This window comes from Megascapheus bottae, chromosome 11 (genome assembly GCF_031878675.1).
Source record: "Megascapheus bottae isolate mThoBot1 chromosome 11, mThoBot2.hap1, whole genome shotgun sequence".
NCBI classification, from domain to species: Eukaryota; Metazoa; Chordata; class Mammalia; order Rodentia; family Geomyidae; genus Megascapheus; species Megascapheus bottae.
In genome coordinates, this window is record NC_143519.1 from 13031368 (window position 1) to 13059097 (window position 27730).

General features: G+C 36.2%; 1 protein-coding gene across 1 annotated transcript in view; it reads right to left on the minus strand.

The window, feature by feature from the left end:
- The window catches only part of Gpc6 (glypican 6), an 859561-nt gene that overhangs the window by 684638 nt on the left and 147193 nt on the right, over window positions 1–27730 (minus strand). Inside the window, exon 4 of the mRNA XM_090341778.1 lies at window positions 22416–22574. Within this exon, the coding sequence (XP_090197904.1) occupies window positions 22416–22574 (159 nt within the window). The remainder of the gene's footprint in view (window positions 1–22415; window positions 22575–27730) is intronic.

A 27730-nucleotide genomic window follows, 5' to 3' on the forward strand; every position in this document is an offset into this window, starting at 1 on the left:
CATTTGTTTGTTTGTTTATTGTTAAGGAGTTGCATAAAATGATTAGAATTTCATGTCAGATAATAAGCACAAACTTCTTAACCCTTCATTCACTTTGCTGCCATTTTCCCTCTCCCATCGCAATCTACAAGTTACATAGATCATTTTAACATGGTGGTATATTGAATACAGTGACTGGGCTACACTAGCTTACCCTTTTCTATCTATTCCTGTGATACTCTATGCCCACCACCCAAACAACTGAAAACAAAACACAGCCAAACAAAAAATAACTGCATAGGGAAAAGAAAAAGAATGTTTCAATCCTTGGGTTTCATTTTGATAAATAATAATTCAGATGTTCAAGAGTTTAGCTGTTTGGATTCCTCTCCTTATAATCACCTTTAATCAGTTAGTTTGTGTGTAAATACATAAAGCCTTGTTAAGTAATCATGTTTCAGTGATACTTTAGATCTAGCTTCCACACATGAGAAAAAACATGTGCTATTTTTCTCTCTGAGCTTAGCTTAACATGAATTGTTCCAGGTTGATTCATTTCCCTGGAAATTACATAATATTCGATCTAATGGATGACTAAAATTGAAAAGGACATTTTATTTAAGATTAATATTATAACTATGTCCCATAGCTCCTTCATGACCGACCCAAACATTTGATTCCTATGAATAATTTGTTAAATCTGCAATAAAAAAATGATATACACTAGCATACATATTGAGACATCCATGATTTTGCAATATTGAAGACCAATCAATCATAACACTATTATTACCCAGTAACCTGGATTGCAAGTAGGTACCATAAATCTTAACTAAAAATGATATGCTTACATGTTATGGAATATTGTGGTAATATCGTAATTAAAATTCAAACTATCAAGACAAATAAGGCTAACATTCACATGTACACACATAGTCTTAGGTAAACTGTTCGCCAGGGGATATCGTTTTTCCTCTTTGATGAGCTAAAATGTGTTAGAAACCGCAATATGCAGTAGATAGTTAGCTCTTCTAGAATCTTGACAGGTAAGTGACATTTAAAGAGTATCATGAATATATTTAGTGATATTAAGTGACTTGGTATGCTCAAGAAAATAAATCTTCCTAAACTGGCCTAGGGGACTACATTAAATAATAATTCAATTAATATAATTGAAAAAGACTGAATACATTTTAATCTATTTAAATAACCTCATAATTTCCACCTTTAATCCTATATATTATTTTTGGAAATTGCATGTGGTATGTAGTCATAATAAAAAAAAGCTGCATGTCCATGAAAATAATATGTAAAAAAGACAATATAACCTTTCATTACCAATGAGTTAATGTTTTTTTCCATATATTATTTATTTTATTTAATAGAAGGGTAACATTATATTCACCAGATAGAAGGTGCATTACTTCACAAACATTGATACCCTTTCTTATGTCTTGGTCCCCATTTGCCTCCCCCAGACCATCCCTCATCTTGTTTTCCGCCCTTCCCTATTCGATTTCAAATAGCCAAATAAGCATATATACAATATATCAGATACCAAGGTGAAATACTGTAACAATATGAGATAACCAAGGGACAGCAAAAGAGATGGGAGATAACAGTACCTTAAGGACAACAATCACTCATAATATGGCTTTTCTTTTTATATCCTGGGGGTCCTTTCATTTAGCATCATATGGCCTTATGTATCTAGGTTTTGTTCTCCAATGAGTTAATGTTTCATCAGAACTATTAAAGCACTGAATCTCCTTACTTCCAGTAAGCCATGAAAATATCTCATGGAAAGAACATTCTAGATCCCATTATATTGATGTAATAGCTTTAGGTGTACCGTTACCTTTTCTGTTCATGGCCACCTGCTTACTTTTAAGTCGCACAGATAAAATTTGTAACTTATCTTTAAACCTTCCATCTCCCAGCTTATCAATAATCCTAATAACAGTAGGAAGGCTGTCAAGACTATCATGAAATATATGATATATATGCATAACTAAATTCATTTATCTGTATTGATTTATGTCAATATGACAAATAAAAAAACAAAGCTAAGGAAATTTCAAGTCCTATGATAAGTAGATAGAAAATTGTAATGATTTATAAATCAAAATAAAGACACTTCTATATTGTGTTATCCTTCTTTGTTATTGCTTATTAGTGTTTTATTTACTTTTTTTTTTTTGTAGGTCATGGGGCTTGAACTGGGCCTGGGCGCTGTGCCTGAGCTCTTCAGCTCAAGGCTACCACCCTATCCTTGAGCCAAGCCTCATTTCCCATTTTCTAGAGATTAAAGAGTCTCAGGTCCTTTTGTGCCTGGGCTAGCTTTGCACCTTGATCCTCAAATCTCACCCTCCTGAGTAGGTAGGATTACAAGTGTGAGCCACTGTACCCGGCTAATGTTTTATTTCATTAATGAACCTACAATTACTACTTGACCTTAAGTAATAAAGTAGTTTTATATAGTAGTCATATTTATCATTGTGGTAGGCTCTAGGTACATTCTGTGCAAAGGAAGGCAAAACCAAAAACACAAAAACAAAATTTTCCCCCTCAAGCTAGCTGCAATGACTCAAATCTATTATCCCAGCTACTTGGGAAGCAGAGATTGTGCAATTACATTGGAGGCCAGCCCAGACACAGGATTGCATGAAACTCCATCTCTCTCAATGCTGGGTAATGTTTTCCACAGGTTATTTTTGAAAGAAGGTCTCAGTGTTTGCCCAGGCCATCTTCAGATAGATAGATAGATAGATAGATAGATAGATAGATAGATAGATAGATAGATGTGTACCAGTATACACAGATACTAGTGGAGACAGGCTTTTATTACTAACTTTGCTCATATGACCTCAAACCTTAATCCCTGGTCTCTTCATAATCTTCCACCTCCCAAGTAGGTAGGATTATAGCTCAATGCAACCAGTGTACAGCTATGTCTTCTACAAAAACTTTACCAATTTAAAAAGATCCCTGACCACAAGCAGGTGGGATTTAACCTCACATTTATTCTGTATCTCAAAATAAATGTACTGAAAAATAAATTTAATCTAAGAGACGTATAAGAAATATGCTTTTGGGCCGGGAGTTTGGCCTAGTGGTAGAGTGCTTGCCTAGCATGCACGAACACCTGGGTTCAATTCCTTGGTACCACATACATAGAAAAAAACCGGAAGTGGTGCTGAGGCTCAAGTGGTAGAGCTCTAGCCTTGAGAAAGTCCAAGGACAGTACTTAGGTCCTGAGCTCAAGCCCAGGACTAGCAAAAAAAAAAAGGGAAACATGCTTTTGGATGCCGTATGTTATAAAAAAAAAATTTCCAGTTAGGGTACATGATACATATTTTTGAAATTCTGAAAGAAAATTGACATTGGAATAGCCAGTCATTATATAGCTTTTTCCTCAAAATTCTGAGGGAATAAGAACTGAAGTGTCTCTTTGCATGTTCATGATCTCAATTGTGTTGAGATGGGTCATTCTTACATGACATACAGAGCTAGTGATCGAACACAATCTTGTAGAACCAAAAGAAACAAAACCAAAACGAAAAATCTTTACAATTGATAGAGACCACAGACATCAGACAATTAAACATCATAACAAGAGTTTAACTGATTATTTTATATTGCAATCAGTCATAACAGTCAAATGTGATTAGAAATGATGCATATATTATCCTTTTTTCATCTAGTGATTCCTCTTCTTGTGTTAAAAGTCAAGTCCATCAGCTCTTCTAAGAACTCTGACTGAAGAAAATAAGGTAGTCTTCTTATCACCTGAAATATCCCTTATATGTTTATCACAACACATTGTTCTTGTAATTACCTGTTAACAAGATTGTCTCCAGCTTGTCAACCAGTTTATTCATTCAGCTGCCTTCCCTGTAAACATTCATTTCTAATAAAAGGAAGGAGGCTTCTAAATGTGTAGGATTAATAAGTAATGTCAAGAATGCTTCAGCGGAGCAGTGGTACTTTTAACAGATATAAAATCCATTTGACATAATCATGGAAAACAGCTAAAAGAAAAAACATAGAAATAAATCTGGTCCTATAATCCTAGCTACACAAAAATCTGACATCTGAGGACTGAGTTTCAAAGCCAGCCTGGACAGAGAAGTCTATGAGATTCATATCTACAATTAAGCATCAAAAAATTAGAAGTGGAAATATGTCTAAGTGCCTGAGCACCAGCATTGAGTAAAAGCGATAAGGGACAGCCCCTAGGCCCTGAGTTCAAGCTCTGAGTACCACCATAAAACAATAGCAACAACAAACAAATCATTAAGAGTACAGGATTTGTTTTATATAGGAGTTGGTATTTAGCATCTTACAACATTCCTCACCAAAAGTACTGAGTAAAATTCAAGTAGCAATTGCTTTCGAAACTATACATACAACACTAATATTACAAGGATTGATAAAAACAAAGCTTATAGCAACTCCCATCCTTCTCATCTTTCTGATCTCTTAAATATAAGTTCTAGATAGGCTTTGCTCTCTGTCAGTCCTATCTTAACCAAAAGGCCTTCTATTAGCAGAAAGTACATCATGCAGTTATATTTTTTTGCTCATGTTTCTTAATGCAACTGAAGTGATTTCTTAGACATGGGTGTTTTTAATGGACTTGTAGTTATCAAGACACTGTGTTCTCCTCAGATTAAAAGAAATATTGATAGCCTTTCAAAAGTCTCTTCATGTATCCTTAAAAATCAAGAAAACAGGGCCGGGAGTTTGGCCTAGTGATAGAGTGCTTGCCTAGCATGCACAAAGGCCCAGGTTCATTTCCTCGGAACCACATACATAGAAAAAAGCCAGAAATGGTGCTGAGGCTCAAGTGGTAGAGCTCTAGCCTTGAGAAAGCCCAAGATAGTGCTCAGGCCCTGAGCTCAAGCTCAGGACTGCCAAAATTTTTTTTAAAAAAAATCAATAAAACAGACATTTCCTACTAAAGTCATGATCAAGACAACCTCAGTTATTGAAGAAGCCAGAGTTGAACAAGAAGTTAAAACCTGCTAGTTCACATGATTTATATTTCTTCATCCCACAGGAAGCAGCTTAAAATGCTGCCAAATAAGCAATGAACCAGATCCCATTAAAATTCCTTTCAGAGTTTTCCTTATACTTCTCATTTCCAGGATGGCAGAGGGACTGACACCTGCCTGAGTGGAGCAGGTATGTAATTGAAGTTGTAAATTGCAGAATGTTACTCTGAATGGAGGTCCTCCCTACTGACAACAACAAAAAAAAGGCTGGAGAAACAGCATGGTGATCCATGCCAAGGGGAGATAAAGGCACTGATGTCTTGTGTGGCCTGGGAGATTGGTGGCACCCTGGATAATAAAATGGAACACAGGGGGAAAAAAACTGCAGCAAATGACAACATAACGTTTAAAGCACATAGAAGGGAATATGAGAAGGAGAATATGCTTTGTGTAAAGTTGTTGTTTCTTGGTTCCATAGGCCATAGTTGTAGAAAAAAATCAATATGTTGAAGTGACAAAAAAGGTACGAAAATGTCAAAGACAGTAAAAACAGCAGTGCTGAGAAATAGATTTAAGGTATAATAATAATAGCTGTGAGGAGCTGTGAGGAGTGGTCAATTCTTTAACACAGTTCCTAGTAAATATCTTATTTGGAATGTAAAATTGTTCTGCATTGAATTGGCCTTTTCCTGGATGTCATTAAGATGGCAAAACATACTGGATAGAGAAGCAGTGCAAAACACCCAAATGTCAAGGTCACTCACTTCTGAGAGGGTAAAAGGTGTTCTCTGAAAAGGTGTGAAAACCTTTCACTGAAATCAGAAGTGTTTTATCATCTATTTTGACATATACAAGCTCACCTTTAGATTGAAAATGAGAGGTAAAAAAATAAAAGTCTTCCTCACATCTTGCCTCTAATATAAAGGACTAAATTTGAAGATGAAAGATTTTCTTTAGGAGAGCTGGAATCATTGATGCTCTAAAGTACTGTTTTCTAATGAGAATTCATATTTATGAAGAAATATGTTCAAGATACCAAAGAATATATATTTCTCTAGTACTTCCTCCCTAAACCGAACACAAGTATCAACTTCCTGTATATATCACTGGCTCCAACATATAAATTGCATTTATAGTATACATATATGTATACATATACATATATATGTATATATATTGTGTTCATACACAATATTCACATTTAAAACAAAATTTTAAATATTCATATAACTACTAGGAATAGAACAACAGTAACTGTTACTGGAACCATGGTGAAAGTAGATTTCGAAATGAGTTTATAGAATACTGAGAAATTTTAAGTATCTTTTCCTTGTTTTAAATAGTGATATTGGCATGGATGGTAGCATTTCCTTTATGAGCTAGCGAATACAATACATAACAAAATATGTAACAAATTTCGGAACTAAATATTATATTTACTCAAATAAAACTGCGACAACTTGCAAAGCTTCACCAAGCAAACCATGTTTTAATGATTTCCTAAGGATAGACAATGCATTTTTATTTTCCCCTGCCAGTTCAGAAAATATTTTGCTGATTTCTAGCCTCCCCTTTTCACATCAATGGTAAAACCATCTATAGTGAGAAAGCCAGTGTCTAGAAGCTGTTTTTGGCATTGACAATGAAGGATTAATAGACACAATGGATGCTACTATTTAAGGTGGAATTCAGTGTGTTAGTCCTAGCTGCTCCCCGTCTTCTTGTGCCGACAGCCTGATGTTTTAATAAAGCTTTGCCTAAGTCAAGTTTTTCATGTACACCTCTCCCAAGTTAGAATAGCCATTATCAAGAAATCTAATAACAACAGAACTGGTGAGGATGCTGCCAGAAGTGATTGCTACTGCACTGTGGATAGGAGTGTAAACTTGTCCAACCACTGTAAAGCAGTGTGGAGGTTCCTCAAAAGACTAAACATAGAACTCCCCTATGACCCAGCAATCCCACTCCTGGTCATCTACCCAAATATCCAGAAACAAGGACATACTAAACCTACCAGCACAACCATGTTCATTGCAACACTATTTACCATAGCTAAGATATGGAACCAATGCAGATGCCCCTCAGTGAATAAATGGACCATGAAGATGTGATATATTTACACCATGGAATTCTATGCTGCCATCAGAAAGAATGACATTGCCCCATTTGTACAGAAATGGAAGGACTTGGAAAAAATCATATTAAGTGAAAAAAGCCAGACACAAAGACACATAGGCTCCATGTTTTCCCTTCATTTGTAACAATTAGTTTACATTTAGGGTTCCCCTAGCAGAGGATCATAATATCTCAACAGCTATGTACATGTGGCCATATAGGATGAGGCTAAGTGAAATGAACTCTAGGATATGGAAACAAGAGGTTTTTCTTTCTGATTGTTGTTGCTATCAGTCTCACTTTTAAACTGCACTGGAGACTGTCTCCCATGTAACTTGTGTGTCTGTATCTCCAGTAGAGAGATGCTATCTTCAGAGATCCTTGCCTACCTACGATAGTGTAGTACATGGCTGGTATACTCTTAGCTCAGCTTTCTAAATACTGATTCTCCCCCTCTTCACCAATGTTTCAGTGATGACATCTCTAACTAGGTCATTTTTGGTGTGGCTATGTCAAGCCTGAGGCTATCCAATCTCCTTATGGTTCATTAGGTCACAACTAAACTCCAAGCAAAATTGTAAAAGTATATACTTTTTCAAACAATAATAGCTATTGCATAAAATATGAATCTATTTATCAACTAGATAGAATTCAGGGAATGAAAAAAGCCAGAGGACATGATAGAATCACCTGAACTTCCCAGTACAGACAGAAAAGTGTCACTTTAGAAACAAAGCTGAAGTACTGCATCTCGAGGTAATTTGACTTGCTTTCCTTGTGTAAGCAAGTGCAGAATGCATGAGTTTGCTTAAGTCTTATTCCTGATTATGTGAATTCAATCAAGTTATTTATGAGATTTCTTAATGACAGAGAAATAAAAATAATAACATATCCCTCATATGACAGTTGTAATGGGTAAATAAAATAATACCTACAAGGCACTAACAGTAGTACCTCGGGCATAGTACTACTGCTATAATAATTAAAATATTAGGCCTATTCCTATGGGCAGAGACAAAACATCTTCTGTGAAATAAAGAACTTTTCAGTTTATTAGAACAATCTTAAAGGTGATGTGGCTGAATTGGTTAAACTAGTAACAATAGCAATGGTAGTAAAAACATGCTCTTCACATATTATCTCATTAGTTTCACAAATCTCTACAGGGAATAATCTGTTATCCCAATGGTTTCACATGGAGAAATTGCAGTTTCACCAAGTTAATGAAAGGAATCTAGTTGGAAAAGACTATGATCTTTTCTCCAACTTGTGATGGTGCAAATGTAGCCAAGTTACTAAGCTGAAAACCTCATACCCTGCTCTGTGGAAATTTCATTTTCTTCTTCTTGTGCCTTGGTAATAGCACTAAGTAAATCCTTTCCTCCTTTTATTGTGTCTCACAGGGGAAAGGCACCATCAAAAACTATGGTTTAAGTAAGAAAATAAACTTGGATTCAGCAAATTAACTTTCCGCATAGCTTTCAATGACTAGGGTCTCAGACTATTAAATTTTGAATTTCAGAAACACGCTCTAGCAAAGAACAACAGCTGCTGCAAAATCCCAATCCACAAAGCAACAGCCGTTGCAAGCATCTGGCCCAACAGCTACCACAGCTCCATCAGTAAATAAGGTAGAAGTCCCCATGCAATTTGACCCTTCAGCATCTTCCCAAGCCTGCTTTGAGTAGCTTAAAGGTATCTTCACAAGGAAGGCCAGTGGCATATAGTGCACAGGTCTGTTCAGTCAGGAATCACTGACCTTTGCTCTGTGTTTGGTAGAATGGATGCCACCATTGCCAGTTGGAAGTAAATGGAAATTTTAATTGAAACACATGCAACTGTTTCCAACTAGGGGGTGGGAAAACAAGCTAGATAGTCTTTTCTAAGTTATAACTAATGAGCTCCCAGCATGGCCGAGCTTTCCACACAAGATCCTCCATTAGCCTGTGCTTGTTTTGCAAACAAATAGACAAAAAGAAACCCTTGCAACCCCAATATATTTGGCACAGTTTTGTAATATCAGCTCAATTAGCTGGTGTGAAATATAAAATGCAATTCAGCATTGTGTTTATTATTATATTTTTCCTCAGGAAAACAGAATCCAATATTGGAACATCAAAAGTTATACTTCTGAAAAAGAAATAACCTAATAACCGGATACTCAATATCATGCGCAATTATTGGTATAAATATGGATGTACCTCATTTAAACTTAGTTTTCTAGAGATTCTTTCTCTATGTTACTGTCTAAATTATGTGTTATTTTTCTAAGCCTTACTCTTCTAATGGTGGAAATTAATTATCATATTTAAATTGAGTGTTTTATCTTAAGAGGGAAAAAAAGAGCTACTTCTCCATTTACTCGAAATGCTCTCACTATTTGGTAATATGCTGATGTTTGTTTAAATGGCAAGGAAATGTTTGGGTAGACAAAAAGGTCATTACTCATTACTGCACAAGTTATTTGGCCTTTCTAAAGGTTACTGGTACTTTCTTTTTCATCATTTATTACTTATTTTGAATAGTTGTTGCATGTAAGGTTAAGATACTTGACAACAATGTTACAGTTCTTGATTGCTGCTGAAATACATAAGAACTTAAAATGAAACCAATAAGTGAAGGAAAGCAAAGAACAAAGATACATTTACCGTTTTCCATGAACAAGGAGACAAACAGTTGACCTTTCTACTCACTTCTAAACTTATCTCTTATTATCTTCCCAGAGAAGGGAATAGAATATACATTGTCATAGGTTTTTCCCCATGTCTTTAACATGCATTCCTCAAAGTAGACAGGAAACAAATGAAGTCAAATGGCATATCTCTCATATAAAGAAAGGGACAGAGGACACCTGAATTATTCCAACAATGACCCCTAGTGAAGAAATCAATCAGGATTGAGTCAATCCTTCAACAAAGCTCTGGTGTTTTCTCTGTAGATCATGCAGGAGAGAAACTGCTTTATTCATTGGCAAGAGATCATTGCAGTGCGCAGGTGATACTAAGAGATGCTCAGTCTAAGGAATCTTAATGTCCTGGCCTAGTCAAGAATTCTACACAAATAAATGTGGTTTGCTATTAACCCCATCTAGGGAATCTGGGGATAAAGAAATACCATTAGTCATCCAGCAATGCATCTCTCATTCATCCCTGGCGGCATGCCAAGGTTATGTCATGCTACTGTGATGATTGTACATCAGTGCATTTCTACCCACTAGAAAAAGAAATGGAGATTTTTAGCTCCCTTTTGGAGTTATACATTGTAAATGAAGATTTAAAGGTACTGAGAAGCAATGATAAAGAAAAATCAATTGGAATTTAATAAGCACTGTGAGTAAACACAGAAAGTAAATATGCATGCCTTTTCATAAAGTACACTTCAACAGAGCTTAGAAGGCTCCGAGATTTCCAATGACCTGAAAAATGGAATGTGTGAAGTTTTCTGTACTCATCTATCCCCAGTGATCTACATAGTCAGTTGTGTACTATGTCGCTTAAAGAGAAAATTTAATTCAATACGCGAATTGAGCAATTATCATCAGTTATATGTCCTCTGATGTTGTTGGTGATAATACTTAAAGGAGTCCTTTGTCCTGAATATTTATATACAATATTGTTGGGAAAACTTTAAGCATGATACTTGAAACAGAAGTGTACTATTCCACAAGGTAGCTCATGAAATTTAGCAACTGCAATATGGCCTGTGTTTTGCACTTGGGAACTGACACTAACATGAGAAAAATTTTGACTAGACAAGTATTGTTTATAAGCTAGGAGGGATACGGACTACGGGCTTGGGAGTGCTATCATTTTATTTTCATAATCAGATGAACAGCTTAAGGATTTTTGTGATTATAAGGTAATATATATTCACTATAGTTAGAATCCTGTTTTAGTAATGCGTTAATGTAAACAATTCTTTTTTTTTTTTTTTTTGCCAGTCCTGGGCTTGAGCTCAGGGCCTGAGCACTGTCCTTGGACTTTCTCAAGGCTAGAGCTCTACCACTTGAGCCTCAGCATCACTTCCGGCTTTTTTCTATGTATGTGGTACCAAGGAATCGAACCTGGGTCTTCATGCATGCTAGGCAAGCACTTTAACCACTAGGCCAAACTCCCGGCCCTAATGTAAACAATTCTTTAAAATGAACCATTAGGATTCTATTCACTCACAGTCTCCCAGAAGCTGACTCCCTCTTTACAAATATTATCATACAACAAAAGGACACAGAAATCAGCTGAGAGCAATTGGCTATATAATTCACATACAAGTTTTCAGCCACAAAATTAAGAAGCACAAACACCATGGTGTATTGTTGTTTGTAAGACGCTGTTCAATAGAGATTTTAAATTTATGTACATCATTCCAAACTCTCCAAATCAACTAAATCATTTAAAAAAAACAAACAAGAACATCCAATGATCTTTCCATATTTCAAACATATCCGGGCTCATAGTAATGAGTCATTTCTCTTTAATTCAAGAATTAATTGTTCTGTCTCATGAAATTGTCTCAACCATCACAGAATTTTCACAGAATGCATTTCCTTACCATTGATTTTGTTTTTGTATAACCAAATCTTTAATAATTCTCAGAACAGTTCTCCTACCTTTCCACAAAGCAACTGATAATCCCATCATTGTGAAATTATTTCATTCTCTTCTAAAATTTCAACTGTAATCTCCTTCACCGTACCAATCACTATCACGGCTGCTGATGCTCTGGTCTAAGTGAGACTTTTGAACTACTTATGAAAACAAGATTCCTGTCTGCATGACCAAAGTAAAAAAGACAAGGGAAATCCCATAAAATAAATGTAAATTGATTTGTTGAACTCTTTTTAAATGCCCATGTACATACAATTTTCTAAATAGGAATTTAGAAGACAAAAAGTTTTGCCTGAAGAGCTTGGAAAGTATCACTTGTCAATTAAGTAAACATTCTATATTTGACCCCAGTCTTCTACCTCTGCCTGTGCAGTTGATAGGGCTGAAGTTATGACATAGAGCTTGACATAATGTCCTAAACATAGGATATCTTTCTCTAGCTATGGAGAACAAGTGAAAAAAAAACTGTAGAGATTGCTTTAGTCACCTGTAATCTAAGTAGGAGAGAAGCCATTCTGGGTTGAGAAATAGCAAATGAAAACTGAATCTCTATGGCCACACACACACACACACACACACACACACAAAGAGCCCTTCCAGAAACATATTTAGTAGTTTAACATTAGGTAATACAAATCAAGTTGATTCCTCAATGTCTTTCGTTTCTGCATATGATTCAGTATTATGTTCTAGATAAAAGGAAAATACTGAAATCATCAGTAGCTTTTGCCTGATTGTTGCCCTTCTGCTTGCAGGATAGCAGGAACCCTTCTGAAGATATAGTTATAAGTCACTTCCCTTAGGAAAAGCTAACACACTGGCACAAACATACCTGCAATCCTAGCTAAAGAGAAAGGAAAAACAGGAGAATCACAATCTACACTGACCAAGACATAAATACGAGAACCTATTTTTTTAAATAATGAAAATACAAGGGATCCTGCTCTATGGATCAATTGGTAGAGCACTTGTCTGGAAGATACAAGGTAGAATTCAATCCCCAATAATAATAAAAGGAGTAGATAATAAAAAAGAAGTTGAAACCTGTTATTGATCATCTTTACATTGACCCTAATATGTATACTTCAAAGCCTCTCTCAAACTTCTGCCCCCAAGGACTATGGTCTGATAATGGGCCCTACAGAGGTTTTCTTGGTCCATTGGTGTTGAAGTGCATATGAAAGCAGTTTTCTGCATCCCACACAAAAAACAGTCTTCCAACCACTTGCCTGCACATATGCATATTAAATGATCATCTTGGGGAATCATGTACTCCAGCACATTCTTGTTTCAGTGTGTGTGTGTGTGTGTGTGTGTGTGTGTGTGTGTGTGTGTGTGTGTGTGTGTGTGTGTGTGTGTGTGTATGTGTGTGTGTGTGTGAATGACAGAGAGAGCCATAGCATACTCATATCCATATTGCCATATTGCTTTATAAGGCTTTACTCTCTAAGTAAAGGCCATCTTTATCCTGGAGATTTAAATTAGTTCTAGTAAATCCACTGGAATAAATACTGCTGAAATCAAATATGACTTCCAGGTTTATGGACCCTACAAGTTAATAGATAACTAGAATTCAAGGCTTCCTATTTTCTTCTGTCGTATTTATTATAGGAACTTAAGTAATTCATCTAGCTGGTCTGTGCCCTTGAGTTGCCACAGGTTGGTACCACAGTCAGACAACACTGCAGCAATATTAAATATGCATCATATTAAGTCAAGCATAGGAAGATAAAATAGAAATAGGAGACCTAATCCCTATAGTTAATGAACTTAGACTTCAACAGAAACTATGCAATGGGTCTTATTTCTAAAAGAACTTATTAAAAGAAAAGAACACTAAATAATTGAAAACTACCAGGTGTCAACTAGGCACTAAGGAGGAGACATGAGGAGATCACTCAGGGATCCTGAATTATATAAAACCAATAATGACTGCAAACTTTGCTATTTGAAAGGAGGAAATATGCAATGAAATTTTCAGAAGTAAAAAGCCTGGGGTGAAGTATAATTTCTTCACACATGAAAAGACCTTCAAGTAATATATGCAGCTATCTGACATCAGGGTTTGCATTTTATTTTCAAGTTGTTTTGCTATTCAAATCAATGAGAAGTACGGAGGTGAGAGTGAGAAGATCATGAGCTACTAATGTAATGTTAGCAATATTACTATTGGTATTATTAAAATATACTATGCTATTACATAACTATATAAATATTAACACTAGTAATTTTATTACTAGAGTAACATTTGAAATCAAATCTTCTTGAACATGCTGCCTCTTTCTCTCAAGGCTAGTGGTCTACCACTTTGAGGTATTTGTTTCTGGCTTTTTAAAAAATTACCTAGTTGGAGATAAAAGTCTTATAGTCTTTTCTTCCAGGCTGGCTTCATACCATAAGGCTCAGATCTCATCCTCCAGAGTAGTCAGGATTATAGGTGTGAGTCACCTCATTCTGGCTGTGAGAGTGATTTTCTTAGTCTTATGGATCATGTAGCATAATTTTAGCTGGAGATTCTTCCTCCTCAGGTGTCTTCAGATTCATTTACTAAATAATGATATTCTTAGGATGATAGGAAATTAATTATTTTGGGAAGCTCACTCTTTTTATTGGAGTTGCCATAGTGCCTAACACTAAATAATCACTGAATGACACCAAAACATTACTGGTAATACATTCATCATTCACAAATTTTACATTGTCTTCTAAATGTTAAAATTTCAGTTTGAATATTTGGATTTTTTTTTCCTGCTTAACTTTTTCTTATCTGTCTACCTAGGCACTCTGTAAAGAAAAGGGTTACATATTTGGAGAAAATAAAGATTCACTCAAATTATTTTCTTCTGAATCTTTAGAATACTAAAAGCACACAAACACTATGCACGTATATGTATTTGGGGGAATATATGTCCTTTCATGCATGCATATGCACGTCTGCGCATGTGAGAGTGTGTGTGTGTGTGTGTGTGTGTGTGTGTGTGTGTGTGTGCGTGCTCTTACTGGGGATTGAACTCAGGGCCCAATACTCTCACTTGCCTTCTTTGTTCAAGACTGGTATTTGATCACTGGAGTCACAACTTTACTTCCAGCATTTTTATACTGGATAGTTAGAAATAACAGCACTTTGGATTTGTCTGCCTGGGATGGTTTCGAACTGTGTTGCTCAGATCTCAGACTCTTGAGTAGGTAGGATTATTGGTATAAGTCACTGGTGTTTGAGCAAATGCTTCTTCTTTGTCTTTTTAAGTAGGTTTGTCATTTTATTCTTCCCAAAAGAGAACCTTTTATATTGTCTACACTCAGGAGGGAATAGCAGTTTTTAATCCCATTCCTCATTACCAAGGAAGATCAAGTATTTCTTGAAATCACATCCCAAATTATAGAGTAAGTCTATTCCACCTCCCGCCTCATCTACACCTCCTAGAAGATAACGAGTCCACTGGTATCAAACACATTCTCCAGCAGACCACGTTCTCCACAGAGGCATTTTTTCCCTCAGGTCAAATGACAAACACATTTCTAGCAAGCTCTAATTTATAACCCCATTAAATTTTTTCTTGATTTTCATTTAAATAAGAAAACCGGTTTTCTGAATTCGGTGGCATATCAATTTAACTTTGATAAAATTTCTCCTGTAATTTACTCATACTTACTCAAAGGATTAGTGAGCCTCTGTCACAGAACAGATACTTGTCTGCTCATTAACATTCATGACCAAGAACCCTTCTGGTAGGGCTGGTTTCAGAGTCTGATAGAGCAATACTTAAAAGAAATTGGCTTGTCTGGGAAACAGCTGCTCAGCAAAGCCACTGTGCAAGGGAATTGGTGATAATAAGATGATAATATTTCAACAACACTAGGAGCATAATGTATTTTAAGTTACTTTGAGGTATGCAGTAGGGGTTCAAGAATTAGGAAAAGATTGGTAGCACATTACAAAAGCCATGAAACAGATTTACCCCAGTGCACATCCTCAGGTATGGAAGATATGCCAAAGACTAAATGGAGGGATACAAAAGGAAGGAGGGAAAGTGGGAAGAAGACAGAAACTGAGAAAGGGAGAAGGCGAGAAGGAAAAGAAGTTATATTTACAAGATTGGTACTCTTCATATACTGCATTTCAAGGGATCCCCCCAAGCCTCATCTTAAGATGTACCATATTTTTTTATTGAATTACACCGACTCCAAAGCATTTGTGATTTATAAATCTGTTCCCTAGCTCTGTCTATACTAAATCTCTATGTTAGCTAATTTTCAGGTGTACCCTTTGGGGAAAAATGTCAGATGACTTCCTAAAATGTACTTCAACACATTCTGACCTCAAGAACCCAGTCCCTTGCATAAGACCCGTGATTGTGGTGGCATCCTAGCATCCATAATGGAACCATCAACTAATTGGTTCCTACTGTGATTGACCTGGAAAATCTTATGAATTGTATTTAACACAGTATTCCCTACAATGATTAAGAGGACCAGAAACACAAAAAATGGAAAGATTACTTCTGGCTATTCAAGGGATGTGACTCTGTCCATGACAATGTGTTTTATATTCATCAGTATATGGAGAGGCCATGGAATACCATTTTGTACCTACCTAATGACGCTTTGTGTAGAAAGGGCAAAAATTCCCAAATTTCTGAATCCACTAAAAAGCAAAGCCAATGTGATAAGTCCATCAATGGTTGGGTGGAGGAATGAAAAAAAAATCGGCTAAGACATCGAAATAGTCATTCTATCCGCCATCTTCCCCTAAATAAAGTGGCATATAATCTCTTCCACTAATGATGTTGGAAACAATCATGGCATTTATTTTGTTGTATAGTGCCTAAAAATACAGCACATTAAGTCTAGTTTAGACTTATGGGGCATCCTGCTTCCCCCTGTATGGAATTTTCATTAAGAGCTGAACTTCCAAGCTAGGTACTGCTCCCCTAAAAGGGACACATCCAGAATGGAGCAGAACAATCTATTCACACTAAACACAACTTAGAAAACAACCACAAGTCAAAGAGTAATAATGACTTCTTGTCATCATATCCCCTGAAACTATGTGCTTGTAATACAGCAGCAGAAGGCATAAAATTAGATTGAAAAATACAATGTAGTATTTATATATATAATCTGTATCTATACATGTATACACATGATAAATGCCACTAAATGAGAATTCACAAGAGTATCAGTAGCAACTGTGTCAAATGCCCTGAATGCTTCAAGGGACACACATAAAAGGGTCACTGAAACCCTTCACCATTTTCTGAGAGTCCAATTATTCCAGTTCTGAAGGACATTGAACTGACAGCTCTAGTAATAAGTCTTCTCTGATATTTTCAGATCGAAATTTTTACTATTCTTCTCTGTTCCCAATGGACTTCTACTTTAAGAAACGTGCAATCCTGCCCCTTTTAGCATTACTTTTCTTAACATAACCCCTGCTACAAGAGGGGAAAAACATTCAAGGGTCTCTTCTTGGGGGGGGGCAATGCTCAAATTTTAGTCATTGTTTATCTTCTTTTTCTCTAATATACATTTGAATAAATATCTTCAAATTATGGGCTCTGAGTAAAGGCTTCCAATTTGAAATTATGCACCTTCATGTATGTGCATATGTGTATCCACACGTGTGTGTGTGTGTGTGTGTGTGTGTGTGTAAACACCCCATATAACAGGAAAGACTACCACCATATGGAAAAATACATTGACTTTTTCTTCTTTTATATGAATGCCTTCTCTGAGAAAATTAGGCTATATTTTAAAGAAGTCATATTATTGCCATCTTACAGTATATAGATGAGAAATGATATTTAAGAAGAAAATGCAAGCAGATTTGCAGCATAAAAATATGTTCCTGCAAATAAATTATTTGTGCATTCAGCTCAATAGGTATTCTAAATGTGTTACTATAAAAAAAGGTTTTCATGAAGATGGAAATTACAAGGTTTTTTATTTCTTTTAAAAATGTACTTGCTGCCAAATTATCTGAACAAATGTATATCATTAAAATACATAAATAAGAACTAGGAAGAACAATAGAGTAATAAGGTCAACATATTAAACAAAATCTTCATACGGAGCACCAACTGTGAATAAAATTCACCTCAAATCCAATGGGTTAAAAAAAATAAAACATCTATCCAGGCAGATTTTCCTCTCTCAAAAATTTGTATTCCATTGATATTTTGAGGGTAGAGAAATCTTGTTCCTCCATCAAGATAGAAACCACTAGGTTATAGAAGGCAAAGAAAATAATATGCTTTCATTGATTTAATAACATTTTCTTGTATTCCCCTTGAAGAATTACTTCCAACTCAATACTGGTTTTGCCTTTTCCAAAAATGTGACTAGATTCTTACCCAACAGAACTAATATTACTTTGTTAAAGCAATTAGTTTCAGTCATTCTTTTTCCACTACAACCTACTTTAAACAAGTAAAACTCAGTCAGAATTTCAACCAAATATGGATTTCCTATAACTTATTAATTATGGGATAATGTAAGTATTAAGTTACCATTTGCCCTCCTCATTCTCAGTGGAAACTTGGCAAATGTCCTTTTCTCTCTTGAGGCTCTGCTCCCCACTCCTTGGGAACTGGGCTATATTTAGGGGGTAATCATCTCTTTCTACTTTTCTCTGACAGTCACTTCCACTTCCTTCCCCAAATAGCAGGGGAGATAGAAGGATAGCTCATTGGCCATAAATTGTCAGCACATTTGGGAACTAGAAAACAACTCTGGAGATTATGGGGTACAGGTGGCTAAGGGCAGGGATCCTGGTGTGCCCAGCTCAGCACAGAATCCTGACTCCAGCACTTGATGCTGTGGGACTTTGCACTGTCTTTGTTCTGACAAAGGGTTAGCATCTCAGAATGAGAAATGAGGCCAGGTACTGACTTGGGTTACTGGTAAATCTATCAGAATGTTTACGTTTCCATCTCCCACAATTCACAGGAGGCCTATAGAAGCACCAAAACTGCAACTGAGAATACAGGCACAAAGGCCAAAACACAGAATAGTAGTTGGTGAGTGGATACACAACAGTGACCTTCCCTTGGAATACAATTTTCTATAATTCTGTTTATTTTGTTTTTGAACTAAGGATAATGTCTCTCGAGAGGCTGGAGAGAGATTGGAAAGGTGAGCGTAAGGAATAATGTAATCACTCTGCCAGATACACTTGGCTGGGTGTTCCTGCACAATTCCAACCAGAGGGAGCAACAGACAGGCTGGATGTGGCTACAAAGCAAGTTGAGTGCATCCTTGTGTAGTTCTAAATGAGCATCGTAGTGACTGGGCTCCCGCCAAAAGGGTAGGACATGCCCTGAGACATGCCTGAGAAATGAGAAATGGTTATCCACAGTAAAAAAAAATTCCATGCAACACTTGAGGAAGAATGAATATCAAGAAAATAAGTATGTGTAATATATTTTCACAAGACTGCAATTTTATGTTTATAAAGGCAGTAATAAGTGGATTCTCTGACAAAGATAAAAGTTTCTGGAAGGAACATATATACTTTGTCAACTCTTTTTCCCAGCTGTAAATGTCAGCACTAATGAAGCTGTAGAGCCAATTTGGTGATTTAGGAAAGTAGGGAAATAATTCATGTTGATTCTGGACTATTTTCCTTACATCCAATAAATATGTGCAATTATTCCTAGTGTTATTTTCTATTGCCCTAAAATATTAATTAAAAGTTGGAAAAGAATTTGGCCATAAATAGGAGGTTGTTTCATGTGCAGTATATTGAAATTTTGAATTTTTCTCTATCAGAAAGTAAGAAATTAAAAGGAATCAAGGGTTTTCCTATAAAAGAAAGAAACAAAAAGAGACTAATAATTAGAGTGATGTAATTTATTCTCTTTGAATATATTGTGAACTAGATTGTATATATTGGCTGCAAATGAAATGGTTGTTCTCCTTAATAAAAGTAGAAGCCATTGCCTTCTTCTCTTAATTGGGCAGTAGTATTTCATAACATAATCTCATCTGGTCAATAATGAAAACCTACAATGCAAAAACACAAATGACCAAAATAGATTTCTGAGAAACACACACACATGCACACACACACACACACACACACACACACACACACACACACACACGCCAACAGATAATCACCCAAAAGGAATGTACCACCACGGATGATGGGACCATTAGCAGATCACCTCTCTGGCAAAATAAGGTAAATCATACAACTGCAAAGTGAAGTTGGCTAAAGAAGGACAGAAATCATCCTGGTGGCTTTTCAATTGATACAGTTTCTAAGATTATTTAAAGAATGAGTTTTTCAGTGCTGACTCACTAACATCACATTTGGGTTTTGTTTAAAAGTCTGGTTGAAATCTTTGTAAAAGAACTGAACTCCCCCCCCTATAGCAGCCTAATACAACTGCGCTGAAATGCAGTGTGACCGAAAAATTCATCACCCTTTTGTCAGCTCCAATCTTAGCAAAATCAATGTCTTGTCAAAGTGACTGACATCAGACCCCTAAGCACATTAGCATGATTTAAAACACACCTGCAAAAGGGTAGGGAGAGAGAAAGGGAGAGATTTCTTAATTAAGACAAATGAGATCTGGGATTAAGTATTATAGATCCAAAGATATTAAAATTTATTGATATAATACCAAAAGTATATCAGTCTTGTTAAACAGCTGTTTTATTCTTCTCTAAAATCACCTCCTAAGAAAGCTGAAGAGAGGATAAAAGAGACAGAGACAGACAAAGAGAGAGGCAGAGAGAAAGACAGAGAGAGAGACAGAGAGAGACAGAGAGAGAGGGAGTAAGAAAGAAATGGAAGGAAGGAAGGAAAGAATAAAGGAAGGAAGGAAGGAAGGAAGGAAGGAAGGAAGGAAGGAAGGAAGGAAGGAAGGAAGGAAGGAAGGAAGGAAAGGAAAAATTCCTCATATACTATTTAACAGTTCATATTTTCTTCAAAGTATATACATATGTATATATATATATTATTTACTGTGGATGCTTCCTTGAAATGATTTCTACACCGATTGGAGCACAGCGTGGTGAAGGCACTATCATTATCTTCCAGACTTAGATAAACATCGGCAGCCTGCATCGTTCACCTACTTTCTGTAGCAAATGATAAAATGTCTCAATCCGCTTCAATTTGCAATGACAGATTCTAAGTTTCCAAAAGCCCCATGAGAGGCTTCTGAAAAGCCACTAGAGTTGTAATCTATCAAACCAGGCCAACCCTCAAATACTTTTTAAATGTATACAAGACCACAACATTCGCAATGTCACATGGACATAAGGAGTTACTTTCATACAGGTCCACAAAGGACAATGCAGCTACTGAATCCCTTGGAGAAAGAGGAGGTCCTTGTGACATGGAAGATGTCATCCCTTTCTGTCTACTGAAGACATCATTTTTTTAAAATTGGCAAATTAATTGGACAGAAGTTGGCATTACAATAATAGTCACAATAAAAGGATGAAAGCAGGATTGGAAGATTTTACGTAGTAAAGAGAGAAGTGAAAGAAAAAATGATGGCAACCCATTTTCTGTTTCATTTTTATTTCTTTTAGTTTTGGTAGTGTGTGGTAGTGTTGGTGATAATCTCGGGGCTTTAATTCATGGACCATGCGTGATCCTGAACTTTTGTGCTCCAGGCTGGGGCACTACCACTTAAGCCACTGTACCACTTCTGGATTTTGGTGGTTAATTGGCAATAAGTCTCACAGACTTTCCTAAGTTGGATAGCTTTGAATTTTGTTCTTCAGTCCTCAACCTCATGAGTAGCTAGGATAATAGGTTTAAGCCACTAATGCCTGGCTGACAATACTTTTACTAAATGACTGTGTGCATTGACTACAGGATGGGGAAAAAAAAGGAAGACTCCCTCTACTATCACAGAGAAATGTAATCCATCAAATAGTTGACAAAGGTGACTTGTCACAACATGTAAATAAATCATAGCAAGGCACTATGACTTCTCAAAGCACTAAAAATTACACACGTTCCACATACCAAAAATACGAACCTTACTTTTACCATAATTAACTGTTAAACGTTATTATATCATTTGAATATTTCTCTTATGCTCCAAGGAAACAATCCAACATTGAAATCCTAGTATTAACTGCTTTCACTCTTGCTTCCTAATACCAAGTGTTTATTTTTACAACCAGTCTATATAGAAAGTCAATTGATGATAATCAAGAAACCGGACTAAATCCTATGCAGAAGGAACCATAACATGGATATCATAACTTCTCTGTACTGTATGACACATTATAGTGATAGATAAACTCTAAAATAAGGCACTCTCTGTCCTTGGCAGTTCAGACAAGCCTGTCCTCTTAAAAAGTGATGTTCTATTTCACATAATATTAAGTGACATATTTTTTGAAGAAAAATCCCCACATGAAAATTGAAGACAAGCTACTGTGTGACAAAGCTTGAATTAGAATCAGTCAAATAATGGGGAAAAATGAGTGGAATCGTTCAGAATAAATCTCAAAGGCAAAGCACACATGCAAAATAGCTTTTTGTTAACTTAGATTATTTTCCAAGATATTACTATAAAAATATACTGTCAAGAAGGCTCAGGCTTTATCTAAGAAGAGACAATACTATAAATGTTTAAGTAGAAATGAAAAAACTAGCTCTTTACAAAAACACTTTTCACAGCACCAAACCATTCTCGTAGAAAAGCACACCAGTAAGGAAGTGAAGTGGAAACTGTCTTTTGCCTACCGTCAAATTTCTTGTGCCTTGACACGAATGTAGTGCGGACAAAATGACTTGTCTCTTCCACAAGGTTTTCAAACTCAAGCTTGCTTTGTTGGCTTAACTTGTCTTCCATTTCTGTCGTGCAGCAGGTATATTCCTGAGGACAGATCCGCAAGTGCTCTCCTGCAACAAGGAGAATGGCAAGATCGGTACTGAAGGTCAGACACTTAATAGACTTCCCAAAAGGTTCGACTTTCTCCCCTTTTCCTCAAACCTGGCCCATTTGTTCCCACCAGCCATGTACACATGGCATCCAAGCCTCAGAGCATCTGTGTATTTCATTCCCACCACCTACATAAGACTTCAGTGAAACTCAACTTATTCTTTCCAGTGATGTCAGAGCAGGTACATCAAATCCCTGGAAACACCGTGTTTTCTCCCCTCTTCCCTCCTCCTCGTTTCATTCAAAATAAACAGAGTAACATTACATGACAAATGTCATAGAGTAAATGTGCTTTCTTTTAGAAATACCAATAAAGCAAGGGACAACAAGTCTCGTGGTAAGAGTTGATTAGAGAGACAAAAACATGGTAGTAATAGATGCTCATGTCCTCCTGCCATCATTCTGTTAGAATGCACCTGCTGTGCCCTATGTGTATGCATGTGCATGCGTGTGTTAATGGTAGGTGTCCTATTCCACATATACTTCCCTTTGTCCCCTGACATTGTGTCAGAAAGAAAATGTTCTGTTAGATTAGGGAGATATTTTTAGGTTGAACTAATGGAAATTGGAGAATTAAAGGGAATGCAAGTCTCATCATTAATACAACATATTTATGTCCTGATACGACCAAGTACTTTTTTTTTTTTTTGCTAGGCCTGGGGCTTGAACTCAGGGCCTGAGCACTGTCCTTGAACTTTTTCAAGGCTCTACCACTTGAGTCACAGCACCACTTTTGACTTTTCTGTGTATGTGATTCTGAGAAGTAGAACATGCTTTGCATATGTTAGGCAAGCACTAGGTCATGCTCCCAACCTCCCAGGTACTTCTTTTGCAAGTACAACCCAATCCTTTGCTTCATGATATTCAAGTGGTCTGTTACTGAATAAAATGGGGCAGCCCAGTCTGTGTGACATAAAAGCAGCAAATGACCCCTAACCTTATAATGAGACCTGGAAAATGAAATGAATAAGGCATGCAACACTATGATTACAACATTCGTGCATTTTTTTTTTTTTTGCCAATCCTAGGGCTTGAACTCAAGGCTTGAGCACTGTCCTTGGGTTTTCTCAAGGCTAGTGTTCTACCACTTGAGTCACAGCCCCATTTCTAGCTTTTTCTATATATGTGGTAAAGAAGAATCGGCTTCTGTTTGAATGCATGCTAGGCAAGCACTCTACCACTAAGCCCAACTCCTGGCTCCTTATGTGAAATTGTTAACAGTATTTTCAAAAGTATGACTTTTAGCTCTGGCTGGTGTTTCTACAATCATTATAATAAATATTTAAGTAAATATATTAAAAAGATCACAAGTAAATATTAAAGGCAGGTCATATTTAATACCTAAAATGAAACATATTTTTATGTATTTTCTAAAGACAAAAGAAAGCAAAATGAAAAAAAAGACAAAATATTTGATTCGTGAGAATAATATATACATCAAGGTCAGGTAGTTTCCTTCTACAAGGGATTAGAATGTGAGAAAAGTGTTCAAATACTTTTACCTGTAATATTTTATGTCTTAAGGTTTTTGAAAGGTAAGCACTATACATAAACATATATATATATATTCCTATTAAGTAGCTGTACAAAATGATTTGAATACCAAAAGTCAGGTAATGGGTACACTGGATCTTGATCAATGTCCCCCTTCCATGGATCTCCTCTGTTTTCCATCCCGATTCCTATCCTCAAGTTATGGAGTTCAATATTCACATGACAGAACATTGAATATAATAACTACACTTGCTCACCCTTCCTCCCTCCATTTTAGAGCTCTCTCATTGTCCCTCCCATAAATGTTTCCACTTCTGGTATTATTTTATCAAATAGTTTGCTAGTTGCTCAGATATGTAGTATTTGTATATGATCTACTCCTATAAAAATGAATATTTAGTAATAAATCCTAGAAGTATATTATGAAAGAAGAGCAGTCAAAACAATTTTGACAGAGAAGAATAAGAAGACAGGAAAAAAAAGACAAACAAGCTGCCCTTGACATTCAGAATCTACATGCTCCTCCCTTTCTCTTACCACAAACACACATAGTATCACAGAATGTCATTGTCAGACAAGATTTCTCTGACGCTTGATAAAAGAAGACCTAGAAACCGGTATGAAATGGACCACATCTCTCTTCCCTTCGCTCAAGTAACTGACAATAATCACAGATTGCCTTACTTTTGTTCTAGGGTTTCAACTTTCATTGTGGAATCCATTGAGAAACTTTAATATAAAGTCACCCTATTTTCTTCACTTGCTGACACAGTGTAATCTTGGTGGAATCACAGGCGCTTTGGACCCACTCTAGGGCACCTCAAGTCTAAGTTCTATTATTTCTCAGGCCCTCTTACTAAAGACACCAGTGTTTGACATGTCGCTTTCTCTCTGCAGTTGTGACAACTAAGTTTATCCAATTACAGGTGTACACCTGAGCAGCTTGGACTCCAAGGTTCTGACAATACCATGGAGTTGCATTTCTTGAGCAAGATAGCCAATAAGGGAAGTTCACAACGTTGAAATGATTCCCAAAGGAAACACACATCCATCAAAGCAGTTCCCAACATTAGATGTGCGAATGATTTCACTAGTTCTTTTCACTAGATTTTGTTTAGTGTTTTTATTTGGTGGTGCTTGGGGAATCCTTTTATATAATATTTTGGCATATATTATTTATATAAAGAAGCTATACTGGGATATGTCTATATATGTGTATATAGATCACATTTACTCCACTTATTGCACTTTATCTCCCTCTCCCTAATAGCAAAAATATTAATAGGTTTAAGCATTTTATTTTCTTACACCCATATAAAGTACTTCAATGATATTCATCCATCATTACCCTCTCTTTTAACCATCTTCCCTCCTGCTGCTTTCCATTTTTTACATTTATCTCATTTGTTTGGTCTAGATTCTGTTTCAGAGAGAAAAAAATACCAGTGTGGCTTTCTGTTTAATATTCCATCCATCCTAAAAGTAATATAATTGTATTCATCTTAATAGCTGCAAAATATTCTATTATGTATATATGCCACATTTGCTCTAAGTCATTCATCAGTTAATTGGCCCTTAGGCTAATTCCACACCTAGATTAATCTTTAAAATAGTCACTGTGATTCCCCTAAATTACCTGCATATCCAAATTATGGAATCAGTCTAATTGACCATCAATAGATGAATAAAGAAATTATGGCTACATATACAATGAAGTAGCATTTTCCAATAAAGAGGAGTGAAATTTTATCTGCAAAACAAATTGCTGGAACTAAAGACCATCACATTAGGAAAGCAAGAATCAGAAACAATAAATAGTACTTTTTCTCTCATGTTTTGGAATATAAAACTAATAAATGAATGAACAGAAAGATATAAGCATACAGGAAGGACTAACTGTGTGCAAAAGAAGGAAGGCATGCGATAGGAAAGTGCAATGGAAAGTAAATATGACTGAAGTACATTCTACAGATAAATGAAGATGTCAGTAACCTAGTATTTCACACTAAAAAATGATGACTTGCCTGATGCCTGCCAGTGGCTCATGTCTGTAATCTGTTACTCAGGAGACTTAGATCTGAAATTCATGATATAAAGCCACCCAGACAGAAAAAAATTCCATGTGACACTTATCTCCAATTAACCACTAAAATAAAACAAACAAAAAAAACCCTGAAAGTGGAGGTGTAGCTCAAGTAATTGAGTGTCAGCCCTTTTCAAGAAAGGTCGGGGAGTGGGGAGGAGTTTGGCCGAGTGGTAGAGTGCTTGCCTAGCATGCACAAAGGCTGGGGTTCCATTCCTTAGTACCACATACATAGAAAAAAAAAAAAAACAGAAGTGGTGCTGAGGCTCAAGTGGTAGAGCTCTAGCCTTGAGGAATCCCAAGGATAGTGCTTAGGCTCAAGCCCAGGACTGGCCAAAAAAAAAAAAAAAAAAAAAAAAACAAAGAAAAAGAAAAGGAAAAGAAAACTTAGGACAGGTCCTAAGTTCAAGACCTAGGACTTTCACAAAAAAAAAAAAAGAAGGAAAAAGAAAGGAAAGAGAAGGGAGTGGAAGGGACAAGATGACTTCAAACACTTAAAGAAGCTGACAAAAATTTGTTGTTTAGGTTTTATTTTCTTTTCTAGAACAAAGATTTCCAAATCATTGGCTCTAGGCCAAATCTAGTCAAGTGCCTGTTTTTGTTTTTTTTTTTGCCAGTCCTGGGCTTGAGCTCAGGGCTTGAGCACTGTCCTTGGACTTTCTCAAGGCTAGCACTCTACCACTTGAGCCTCAGCACCACTTCCGGCTTTTTGCTATGTATGTGGGGTACCAAGGAATCGAACCCGGGTCTTCATGCATACTAGGCAAGCACTCTACCACTAGGTCAAACTCCTGGTCCCATCAAGTGCCTGTTTTGATAAAGCTTTTAACCAAGAGTTATAAAAATTTGAAAACAGCAGAAAAAGACAAAACACATTGTTAGGGTATGTAAAACTTCTGTGAAAATTCAAATCCAAGTATCCATGAATTCATGGCACAACACAACACAATATAGCCACTCCCATCCATTTGTGTGTTTTCTGTTGCTACATCCATATTAGAACAGCATAAACATAGTTGAGACAGAGATGAATGACTCATGGTGAAAATGCTCTCTGCGCTCTCATGTGAAGTTATTGCATGAGATGGAGACACTCCCTGAGACCCATCTCATTCCAATTTCTTTACAAAGCAAGAATTGAAAGCTTGAATTCTTCTAACATTCTTTCAAGTGTCTTCAGTAGTGAGATATTTTCGAGTTATAATGTATGAAGGAGAATCTATAATCCCTCATGGTTTCCTAATCTCATTCTTTGCTCAAAGTGCCTTCAAGTTTTATATCTACTAGACAATTAGGCCCAACACCTAGCTTAAGCGGAGAAGAGTTGAATACATGAAGGTTCACTAATATTAAAGAAAATTAGAAAAATAAGCCTAAATGCAAAAAAATACATTTTCAAGTGGGGTAACCAATGTTTATGCAACAAGCACTGATAGATAAAAAGGTAATTTCCAACTAGTTCAAATACAGGGTCACATAAGTGAGGTTACATAGGTCAAAATTTCTTGAGAGACTCAATGTTAGTTTCCTGTGTCCCTT